General features: G+C 42.2%; 2 protein-coding genes and 1 pseudogene across 2 annotated transcripts; 2 read left to right on the top strand and 1 right to left on the bottom strand.

Annotated features, from left to right (window-relative positions):
* Positions 1 to 490: 490 nt before the first annotated feature.
* ppiab (peptidylprolyl isomerase Ab (cyclophilin A)) lies at positions 491 to 3414 on the top strand. The gene is made up of 5 exons (XM_028973942.1): positions 491 to 728; positions 1791 to 1821; positions 1939 to 2027; positions 2108 to 2280; positions 3112 to 3414. Exons 1-5 carry the CDS (start codon positions 660 to 662, stop codon positions 3242 to 3244), a joined length of 495 nt encoding a protein of 164 aa, XP_028829775.1. The 5' UTR covers positions 491 to 659; the 3' UTR covers positions 3245 to 3414.
* LOC114787266 (uncharacterized) lies at positions 2768 to 2907 on the top strand (annotated as a pseudogene).
* A 3989-nt stretch (positions 3415 to 7403) lies between the features above and the next one.
* On the bottom strand, positions 7404 to 11931 carry dusp26 (dual specificity phosphatase 26). Its single transcript, XM_028971519.1, has 4 exons — positions 11804 to 11931; positions 11454 to 11632; positions 10575 to 10786; positions 7404 to 10061 (listed from the first exon to the last, which is right to left on the bottom strand). The coding sequence occupies exons 2-4, from the start codon at positions 11630 to 11632 to the stop codon at positions 9859 to 9861; spliced, it is 594 nt and encodes a 197-aa protein (XP_028827352.1). The 5' UTR covers positions 11804 to 11931; the 3' UTR covers positions 7404 to 9858.
* Positions 11932 to 12346: the final 415 nt, after the last annotated feature.

The raw sequence follows: 12346 nt of genomic DNA, 5'->3' as shown, positions 1-12346 counted from the left end.
TGTGCTTCATTTGCATTATTTTGACCTTGGATGACAAGGGGTGGCTTTAATCTGGGCAACTAGTTCAAAAGCCTCAAAGTTTCCACACTAATAACCTATTAAAAACATTTCATTACCAGTCAGCTGCATTATCCCAACCACGTCTAAACGCGTAATGGCGCGCTACTGGCAGTTTATTCATACTTGTCACTGTCATAAAAATATGCGGAATTTGAGCTAATAAACAGATTAAACTATTCTGTCGCCATTCGATGCCAAGGAAGCTATGGTGAATTTTTTTCCATGTTTGGCGGCTTCACTGTCACGACAAGACACGCCCACCACCGCGCCTCGTCTGCTGATTGGCCCGGCGCGGGTGTCGTCATTTTCTGAGCCTCCCATAGGCTCCCGCGCACGTCGATCAAAACACAGCCGCTCTGAACTTCGCTGATGCGACGGGATCGCTAGAAGAGGAAGGCGGTAATTTATGCGCCCAACTCGCTTCTGGTTGGCCGAGGCGCACGTCGGTCAAGTTGTGCGGCGTTCCTGCGCCTCCCAGGCTGCGTTATTGCTGCTATATATTTAGTTTTCACGGCAGCCCTGTACTCGCGTAGGAAGGTGCGGCAGCTTTTAGCGTTCACTCGCCGTACCGCATAAATCGAAGCGTTTTCCTATAAGCCATGGGGAACCCGAGAGTGTTTTTTGACCTAGCTGTCGATGGCAGCTCAGTCGGCAGGGTTATTATGGAGGTAAGGCACGAGTGATATGTGATCGCTGAAAACCGGGACTTTTAATGTGTACATTTATTCGTTTAGTTGCTCTCCGGGACGCGTTATCTTGCCGAGGCGTGAGGTAAAAAACCCGCAGAAGCTTGCAGTCGGTCTCGCCGTGTTCAGAAAATTGTGTGTTTGACCGCGTTTCGCCGGAGTGTTTCGTCTGTGCACTTGGCCCGCACCGGCGTCATTTGCCGATCGAGGCCGAAACGTCTCACGCTTGTTCGGCTCGAACGTCACCTGGCTCGGGCTGCGCAGGACTCGTGCCGCAGCACTGTCCTTTTTATGATACTCTCTCCAATTCATTTTCACCTCGCCGTGTCTAGGTACTTGAGCGCACCCTTTTTTTTTTCGGGTAACCGTGGACGCCATTTTCATCGTGATTTCACCCCCCCCCCTCTTCCCATAGCGCAGGACGCCATTTTGGAAGCCGGAATGGGTGTGGAGCAGAAGTCCACTAAAGTCCAAAATGAGCCGGTGTTCTCTGGATCTGGATTTGTCAGCGCCTTCCTTGTCTGGGTGAAACGTACGACGCTTGTGCGAGCGTCCACGGCTTTAATGGAGCCTCTTGAAGCGCTACCGCCGCATTGCTGCGCCACGTTGCAGCAAAACAGGCGCCTTTGGCGCGGTGCGGCTGCGGTCCTCATGTGCGCATTACGAACGTAAAGCTGCATGTGCACATTTTTTTCTCTCTCTCTCTCCCTTTTCTTTTGTGCAAAGATGTGTGTATCTATGTCGGGAAGTGGTTTTTGCGGCACGAATCGACGTGACCATGTGCTCTTTACGCGTCGCTGTCCCCGCCGAACGCCCGACCGAAATGACTCGATCACGGTCTGAACCGCCGTGTGCGGGGCGGGGGGTGTGGCGACAGGGCGGGGACGACCTTACTAGACCGCTTCGGTCTCCTTGTTGTGTCTGCGGCGTTCGAACCGGCTCCCTGTGCGTTTCTATTTCTACCTCTGGTGCAGCAAGCCCTTATATGAAAAGCTCTAGTGGGCGCTGTGCAAATAAACTTGTCTTTTCTTTTTCTCTTGACAGCTGAGGGCTGATGTTGTCCCTAAGACTGCTGGTAAGGAGACACTTACTGCTCATCTGCAGATTTGCTTCAGACCATGTTGAAATAAAACCAAAACGGCAACATTATTTAAGGGGAAAATCTTAATCTCTTTTATATATTTTTTTATAGAGAATTTCAGGGCCCTCTGCACTGGTGAGAAAGGCTTTGGCTATAAGGGCTCTTCTTTCCACCGCATCATTCCCAATTTCATGTGCCAGGTAAGTGACCATGACCCAAAAAAAATAAATTCAATTGCTTGTGCCAGAGACGTTTTTTTTGCGAGCCTGCTCTTACACAGGGTGGCGACTTCACAAATCACAATGGAACTGGTGGCAAATCCATCTACGGCAATAAGTTTGCCGATGAGAACTTCACCCTGAAGCATGAGGGCTTGGGCACCCTTTCCATGGCCAATGCAGGACCCAATACCAACGGTTCCCAGTTCTTCATCTGCACTGCTGACACTGCCTGGTAATGGCCCAGTCCTACTCCTCTGTTTTAATAATGCTTATTTTCCTTCTATCTTTTATATGAAGTGAAAGTGATCACACGTGACACAGCACAGCACACAGTGTCATCTGCTTTTAACCCATCCCTTGAGGGATCTAGTCCAACCACTGCCCCAGGGTTAGATGTAGTGTCATGGATTCATTTAGTGTATAAATGACCCGAGAATGGACTTAGACAAGCCCCCAACCGCCCAAGTTGCTGCTGGGAAGGATTTACTTTCCCAATTTTGATCTTGTTGCAGTGTAGGCTTCCTGGGAGAAAAAAAAGGATCCTTGTAGTATCCTTGCTGTGGTCTTTCATCTGTGAATCAAACACGTAATCAAAGGGAATGTTTCACATCTAAGGATAATTCTCCCTCAGTTTCATTTAAAAAGCTGAAGGGATTGCTTTGATTACTGGGAGTCCCTCACTACCGTGTCCCCTTTTCTGTGAAGTACGGTTCTGCTTGGTTCTTTCCCAGCAGGGGATATACAGTAATCAGGAAGGCGGTTCACCCAGGGCGAGGCTCAGCCATTGCACTCCAGCTGTGCTGACCCATGCAAGGTTTCCCAAATGTGGGAAATATGGGAATGTCTCATTTCTGCCCACTGCTCACTAAGGGTGATTGTTAAAAGTTTAGGACACATTTTGGTGTGTGCTGCTCTGTATCAATCACTTCACGTTTCACTGATCAATGAATTCTTACTGTATCTAAATCTATTAAAAAGTTTATAGTAATGTTAAGTAGATGCGTGCTTTGACGTAAATGCTGTCAACTAAATTCGCAAGTTTATTTTTCTCTTTTTAAAACAGGTTGGATGGCAAACATGTCGTATTCGGAAAGGTTGTTGAGGGAATCGATGTAGTCCAGAAGGTTGAATCTAAAGGAAGCAGCAGTGGCAAGTGCTCTGCTAAGGTGACTATTGCAAACTGTGGCCAGCTTTGAGCATCACTCAGTTCTTCCTCACTCTTGATTCCATTAGCATTCCTTTTCATGTTACCTTTTTTTTTTTTTTTTAATTCCTGTGTCTTAAACAAATTCATGTCATGTTTTTTTATTTATTTATTTATTTATTTTTTGTGCCTGGCTTTTTTGGACCACAACGGCTTTTTTTTTTTTTTTTTTCTCTCCCTCCTCCTCCCCTACCATTTGTCATTTTGATCCATGTAATACAGTTAAACTTGGATTTTTATTTTATTTTGCATAATTGTATGGGTACAATTACGCAAAATATATCTTACTCTACTTACAAATTGTCCTGCTGTGGCTAGTGACTGCAGCATTGCATTTACAGAATAAAATCTGAGAACTGTGACATTTTATCCTGTCACTGTTTGACCAGCAGGAATTAGTCTCTTCTGTGTAGTTCTGCAAATGGAAACTATAATGAGGTTGTTCAGAGTTGTCCATGGTGCTGCTTTCTATGGCATGTTAGACACTTAAAAATGATCAGCTCATCCTACTGTTAAGCTAGGTTGTCAGCCTCACGATTGAAACTTCTGGATTTTGTGTTCATCCTGGTTCTTAAACAATGCTACTGTTTGGTCAAAGCACCCCTGCATAACTAAATAAAATTTCTACTGATAACAGAGTTACAGGTTAATCAAGTGTCTTGAGTTCATTTCAGTCTTTCATATCAAAACTAATGTGGGCCACAAATTCAACAGAATTCTTGTTAGTCACTGTGCCTGTTTGCAAACATAATTGCTTTAACTAAATCAGCACTGATAAGCTGTATTCTATTGGGTAGCTGATAAGCATCAGATCCAAGTTTTATGAAATCACATTAAAATGTGATTTTAAAAAAAAAAAGTTTAAATATAGTGAGATTAACCATTTTATTTGCAATGTATTATGAGGAAATTGTGTGCAGTTCATTTGATTTCTTGCTGGACATGTGGAATGACATGAATAAATAAAGGAAACTATGTATACAGAACTGCTATGTGGATGTGTAAGTATACCCATGCACTCGCCTAGCGGTTTTATTTTCCATGGCATATCCACAAAAGATATAGTAAACCATGTAAATGTGTATATATTGCCATTCAAGATATGTCCCCACACATTTACGGGAACTGCACATGTGCGATTCATTTGCAGCCTGGACTCTGAGGGCTGTGTCTCCTCTCTGCTCTGACTGACCGCCTGTGAGTGCTTTTGGACAGCAGCACCCGCTGCTCGTTGAAAATGTGACACTGATTTCATGACAGTTCATCAAACAAGTTAATAATATTAAGTCACATACATTTTTGATGAAAGAATTACTGTTGGTCTATTTCAGCAGCGAAATTAGATCTGATGAATCCAAACAAAAAAAAATCCATCCTGTAGCCTACTCACACCCCACCGATTCAGAACCACTGGTCTACTGCAAAATGCTGTATTTCTGCATTTAAACACTGCGCATATTCAATACGAACATTAGGGGGCAGCAAACCACCAGACTTTATCGTCAATATTTTCCTGTCAAAGATTTGCATGGATAGAACAAAGAGAAAAGGGGGACCTAAAGTTCAAAGATCTGTCTTACATTTATTTTAAGTTTACTGTGAACCATTCATGTTAGCAGTGATTATAAATTCATTATAACGATTTAATTCAGATCACTATAATCAATTTAGAACACTGGTCAACAGTGAAAAAAAGATCTTAACCTTTTATAGCTGATCTAGGATCGTTTTAATGCGCTTAATCCAAAAATCACATTGGTTTTGCGCTACAAGGTCAACTTTTTGATCTATTGTCGAAATTAGATAAACTGATGCCATGCAAAGCATTACGTAAACTACATTGTGTGTGTGCGTTTGTGTTTCTCATTTATAGGCCTATACTTATTGTTATTTAGATGTCTTCTGTTACATTTGCGGCGAATACACTCTTGTTCATAACAGGAAACCAATCACAAGTTTCGTAAAGCGTGCATACCTTGCTTATTTCAGTATGGCACTAGGTGACCAAGACAAAGCTTGGGCACCACACATGGTATGCAAAGACTGCACTGAGTATCTGCGTCAGTGGACCAAGGGTCATAAGAGTTGTCTGAAGTTTGGAATACCCATGGTCTGGAGGGAGCTGAGAAACCATGACACTGATTGCTACTTTTGCGCTATTGATGTGACTGGGATAAACAGAAAAAAACGGAACAACCTGGCATATCCTGATCTTGAATCAGCACGTCGTCCTGTAGCTCATTGCGATGAAATCCCAATACCTGTCTTTGGAGAACTTCCTGTAATTAGCGACCAAGACTCTTCCAGTGTTGAAGAAAATGAAGAAGAATATGTGGTTGATGAAAGCGGTGCGCCAAAGCTTTTCTCTCAAATGGAGCTTAATGATCTAGTTCGTGATCTCACCTTGTCAAAATCATCTATTAGCATCCAGATTAAAGGACAAAAACCTACTCTCAGACAGCGTTCGCATCACATTCTACTGCAAAAGACATCAAGACTACCTATGTTATTTCTCTCAAGAGAAGGATTTGGTGTTCTGTTCAGATATTGCACAACTTCTACACAAGCTTGGAGTGCCACAATACGAACCCACAGATTGGAGACTGTTCATTGACAGCAGCAAGCGATCACTGAAATGTCGCCTCTATGCCTCTGTACCCCTCGCACACTCGACTACACTGAAGGAGAAGTATGAAGCAGTGAAGTACGTTTTGGAGAACATTTGCTATGATCAGCATCACTGGTATATTTGTGTTGACTTAAAGATGGTGAACTTTTTGTTGGGACAGCAGTCGGGGTTTACCAAGTACCCCTGCTTCCTTTGCATGTGGGACAGTAGGGACAGAACTCATCATTAAATACAGAAGGACTGGCCTGAACGGAAGGAACTGGTGCCTTGCAGAGCAGAGAACGTCATCAACAACCCTCTGGTGGACAGAGATAAGATACTCTTCCCACCACTGCACATCAAACTTGGTTTATTAAGCAGTTCACCAAAGCATTGGACAAAGCTGGTGGCTGCTTCATTTACTTGTGCCAGGCTTTTCCAGGATTGACCATTGAGAAGTTAAAGGCTGGCATCTTTGACGGTCCTCAAATCCGTCAGCTCATCACAGATCCTCAGTTCGAAAAGTCAATGAACGAAGTGGAGCTGGAAGCGTGGAAGGCTTTCGTTATGGGCAACAATAAGGCCCCTAACCTGTCACGAATATGTTGACTGCTTTCAGGAACCTCGGATGCAACATGAGCATCAAATTGCATTACTTATACTCACATATGGATCGGTTTCCGGAAAATCTTGGATCTATGAGTGACAAACAGGGCGAGCGTTTCCATCAGGAGATGAAGGAGATGGAGAACAGGTACCAAGGTCGGTGGGATGCAGTAATGACTACTGTTGGAATCTGACTAGAGACATCCCTGCCGCTGGACATTCCAGAACTTCAAGGAAAAGGAAATTTGTCAGGATCCGGTCCGAAATGGGGGTTACTCCGGTCCAGGATCCGGACCGGAGTTTCATTGTCCTGTGTAATGTTCCCTAATCGTTTTCACCTGTGTTAATTGTATAAAGCTGCCCTGTTCGTTTCTGTTCGCGGTCAGGTGTTTAAAGTTATGTTCCGTGTTCACCAGTGTCTACGTCTCGGATGTCTCCCCTGTCCTGTGATTCACTAATTAAACCCCTGTTCTGTGATGTTCATTCCTCGTCACTCTTCGTCCTCCTCTTCACCCGCCGCGTCATGCCCGCATGGACGTGACAAAATTTAAGCCCCAAGTTTTGAACAGTGATGATTGAACATACAATTTGCATATATAAAGTTAATTTTGTGGTAAATTTAAATTTTTTGAGCCAGAAAATTGCACTATTATTACAACTCACAAAAAAAATGTTGTAACCCAGTGCTATAATCAATCAACTTTCCTCCAGTAACTGCTTGCTATAATGAATAAATGTTTACACTTTACCAACACTGAGTGGTGGTAGTACCCTAACGGGTAACACACTCGTCTATGAACCAGGCAACCACCTAGTCACAGTTAAGTCACTGAACAGCCAGATTTCATACAGTAGCTTCTCAAGAAATTGTGTTATAACAGTGGTAATTACAGTGGTTTAGTAACATGAGTGCTTTATTCACAGAAATCATCTGAAATCATTGATAAAAATTTGTTTATTAACAACAAAATTCATTCAAACAAATACCTACTTCTCAAAATCAAGTAATGTGTGTTGGCTTGATCTCGCAGCAATGATACCAAGACTGACAATGCTTTTAGTAATAGATCATTTTACAATAGACGTTGTGATGGTAAATGTGTAAGTACATAATAAATGTCTCTGAACAGCTGAAACAGAGGTACACTGTTGTAACTGTATTACATAACTCAGTTGACAGTGAGTTTTGTTTGCAAAGGCCATGGGGTCTAAATTTCTCAAAATTTCAGCATAGGGCAATTAAAAATAGATCTCTGAAAAGGTACAGTAAGAAGTTGAAAAAGAGGTACATCTTTGTACTAAAGACTTCAGCTACAACACAGTTGAGGCGTCGTCATACTACAGAATTTTAGTCTTTAGACATGGCATGATAATAACAACCATTCAAATGATTCAAGTATTACTATAGAAAGGTCATTGTTTAAAACCCCAAATCTACAAGTACAGGGAGACACGGAAATTTAGGATATACGTTACTAACCAAGACAGAACAAAAACTTATAGAGGCCAAGAAAACAGGGCACAAATCAAGACTTCAGAAAACACATCAAAAAGAGGCCAAGTCACAACCCTTTTCACACAGTTCCATAAACCCAAGCTATAGATACAATACCATTTCCTATTGTTTAATAAAACCCTACTACATGAGCACCACAACACAACTATTACGACTGACATCAGTAAGATGACGACATTAAAGGCTGTTAATAAACCTAAAACCCCACAGATTTCTGGTGGCATTTTGTTTTCTTTGTCTTGTCATATTCATGGACTATTTGAGCTGTATTGTGGTGTTAAGACGGCATGGTGCCATCTGATGGTGCAGTTTGATTACATTACAGTCTTCTGAGACCTTCGGGAAATGAAAATAAAAAGAGCCAACGTGATAGCTGGAGCTTAACCACCTATTGTTTCAGATCATGCAGATGTTACATGATTATGTGCAATGTGTCAAATCTGTATTTGAAAAAATATATATATTTTAAATCCTCTAGAGTTCTGACAAAAGGGTTGCACATGTTTGGCAACATGATAAGTTTTTTGTGTTGCAAACCTTTATTGAGGTTAAACAAAAAGCTTGCAGAGTGCCAGTATGCTCCGTGAATACCACAAGAGTCGGTTTTCAACAGTGAGTCGGTTTTCTGTTGACATACTGCCCCCTGTTGGTCGGGAAAAGTAGTGTTGGCACTAGGACTTAAAAATACAGCCCATTTTAGTTGGGAATTGCATGATGGTGACTTTTAACAGCTGTAACAAGTCGTATTTTTTTTTCTTTACAATAAATACATGTGAAAAGGAACTGACAAATAACACATCAAATACCACATAGTACAATAACACTTACGGTAAACAAGTCAAATCCTGAATCTATCTACAGTTTGCTACATATCAGTTGAGCCTGGCTACCTTTCAAACAGTTGTGTGCTATCGATAAAAGTAATTTAGTAATATTGAATTATCGAGGGAAACATGATTCCATTTTACTTGTTTGTATGTCCACTTTTTAATCAGAAGAATCATATTTCTCACTGGTGAAGAAATATCAGTTTCAATGTTCTCAGTTAGTGCTGAACTGCTGTAGCCTGACACTTTGTTTGAGTTGCTTGTTTTACACACTGCGTGCATAATAAATGTTGAATTGGCAGACTGATAAGAGTTATATAAAATTGTTTCCCTGACCATTTTGTGAAAATAAAAACAGTGACATATCACAAAACATTGATATTTTAAGTTTAAAATCACATCAAACAACATTCAGACCAAGATCTTGACCAAGGACATTAAGGATCACTGGGAAATGCCTGGTGCTGAAAGCTGAATTAAAGCCTACAGTCAGAAGGTACACTAATGCTGGCAGTCATTGGCTGAGAAAAAAGTTTTAAAAAGCAAATGTGATTAGAAGTTATTCAGAAGGAAACCTTTCTTTCCTTCTTCTGCAGCAAGAAGAACAAATCTCGCCATACTCCATGCACCGCTGTGCACATCTGGAACTAATGTCTGATCATGCCACTTTCAATTTAAGGGAATTCTAAATCATTAAAAAAATCACAGATGAGTGCTGTCTCATCAAATACTACACAACTTTGGTAGGTTCTGTTGAAGTAATAGACTTTAGCACAAGAAAGGATTAACCTTGATTTTGAAAGTAAGCAGCCATTATGAGCATTACAGTAATGCAAGTCATCAAGTAGTGAGTAGAAACGCATCACGAATGCCACTAGGTAGCACTGAATAAGGCATTAAGCACATACATCCCAACGAGATGTACAGAGTAAGGCATCTGAACTCACCACAGTGCACACGATCTCAGATTTCGATGCGAGGCGTTCTTGAATCAATCAGGACATCATTTCCCACCAATTAATGGTATTCTATTTTGCTGTAATGTTTTTTTATGATCCACTGCGGCTAGCACGAAGAATGCCGTCCAGCCCATTGAGCTGACGAAGGAAGCCGCGGTTTGGGATGACACCCCTGTGGTCCTTAACGGTTTTAATGGCTTCTACTAGAGTCATGTTCTGCCTGATCATCAGGTAGGCCAGCACCAGGGTGGCTGACCGACTCACCCCTACAGCACAGTGAACAAGGACTGTACCTGCAAACAGAACACGCTATAAACAATCTGTTTACCTGACCAAACATTTTTCTACAAAAACTTGTTTTTTTATGGCTCTTTTTCTCTTTTCCTTAAACATTGTCTTTAACTCATTTGCACACCTTCACCCTACGAGTTACACATATTTTATGTTAAAGACGTAAAAGTGTAATATTTGGTTATGTTTGCAATATTTGCATATTGCTTCATTGTATACTTGCAATATTTGCAATACTGTGGTCTGTAGTAGTCGCAAAAAGCATATCATACCGTGTATGACTATGTATGTGAGAAATAAAATTTGTATTTGAATTAATACAAAAATAAAACCTCAGTGTCTCTCAAATACAGAAGAAATTGACACACTTTCCTTAGAAGATATTTAAGCTCTTAGTTCTGCAAAATGTATGTACATGTGATCAAAATACATATTTCACTGTGTTCGTATTTCATGTATTCAAATGTAGCACTGTGAACTGGTTTTAATTCAGGATCTGACGAGACTTCACTCACCTCCACTGCTGAGTGCCTTGTGAATAAATTCTGAGGCAGGGTAGAAGTTCACACTCATATCGAACGTCGGAGAGTCATGCGCCTCAATGCCTGTGTAGGTGATGTTCATGCCTTCGTAATACTCTGCGCCGCCCCTCCATTTGCTCTGTGCGCAGTTAAGGATGTGAGTGATTCCCAGTCGCACCAGCTCACGCCGGTCTGAAGCGATCTCTCTGAAACGGGGTTAAATGGTTGCTTGTATGAATTCACACAAAAGAGACAAGCGCAGTCAGTATTTATTAATGATGCGCCTTATTTCTATAAATCTGTACACATCATACCTGCATGATCTGTATGAAACCTTATGAAATGATAATGTGTCATCCTTTTATAAATTATAGTTATACCCTGTGTTTTTTATGTAATTTAGAGACACCTTTTTTTTTTTAATTAATAATCAAGTTTTGTTTGCAAAGGCCATGGGGTCTAAATTTCCCAAAATTTCAGCATTAAAAATACATCTCTGAAAAGGTACAGTAAGAAGTTGAAAAAGAGGTACATCTTTGTACTAAAGAGTTGTGGCCTCCTCACAATACAGAATTTTAGCCTTTATACCCTGTCTTTTTATTATGTCATTTAGAGATGCTGTTTATTTTATGTAATAATCAAGGAGAAATCATTACTTTGTATAAAATATTCTATTTTCTTATTTAAAAAAAACAACAAAAAAAAGCATGTAATTCAACCCTGCTATTTAAAATGATTATTAACATATTTTGAACCAATAAGAACATGTGAAAACTGAAAATCCTGCAGCCGATGGATATTCAGCACTGTCCCAGACTATCCTGAGGCGGGGACTTCGTCCCCTGACAAGACAGCGGGGGGAAAGCTGCTCACTGGTCGCCGATGTAGAGTTTAGGCCAGACCTCGTCCGCGTGGTTACACGCCGTCTTGCCGGTGCACAGCAGCCGCTCGATCTCCGCCACGCTGGGCGCGGGGGAGCCCTTCTCCGGGTCCTTCCTGCTGGGGGACCGGGAGTTGCTCCGGGACCGGGAGAACCTCGACACGAACGCCATCTGCAGCGACAGGCGACGCCACTTCACAACCACAGCGACACGGGGACGCTCCGTGGGCATCTCATGCGACGTCTGCGCCACACCTGGACGCAGGCGGCGAGACGAGCCCACGGAAGCGACAGCGCGTCGTCATTCAGAACAATCGCCGAGCGGCGGTGTTTTTGAAGCTACCTCCCATCCGCGGTTCCCGTCGTCGGAGTGTTCCGGGTGGCTTCAGGAGGCCATTTCTTTCTTTCTTTCTTTCTTTCTTTCTCCCTCCCTCCCTGCTCCAGCTGCTGGATGCGGACACACGCCCCCCCCCGCACCCCTCAACACACGCAGCCAGCGCGCCGCCACATCTGCGCACCTTCCCACCATCTTTAAAGGGAACACGCGTGCTTCCTCATGCCGTTCAGATGGCGAATTATTTCCCCCTTTCCGACGAGATTGTGGGAAACGTGCTGTACTCGTAGCAGAGTTGGTGGTTGAATTCTACCAGCTCGCACTGAAGGGGTTTCAATAAATATAAAAGGATGTCATCAATGTTGTACGCACTTTGACGAAATATGCCTCGTCCAAAATAATAAACTATTTTTGTCCACAATGTTTGCTGGCAGTCGGTCACACTTCATAAAGGCAACGCGATATATAAGTTTAAGACCATAACATATGAAATACAGTACAGGCCAAAAGTTTGGAAACACCTTCTCATTCAATGTGTTTTCTTTATTTTCA

The sequence above is a fragment of the Denticeps clupeoides genome, chromosome 3, assembly GCF_900700375.1.
Source record: "Denticeps clupeoides chromosome 3, fDenClu1.1, whole genome shotgun sequence".
Taxonomy (NCBI): Eukaryota; Metazoa; Chordata; class Actinopteri; order Clupeiformes; family Denticipitidae; genus Denticeps; species Denticeps clupeoides.
Note: the sequence above shows the minus strand (reverse complement) of the source record. Positions and strands in the feature narration are given on the sequence as shown.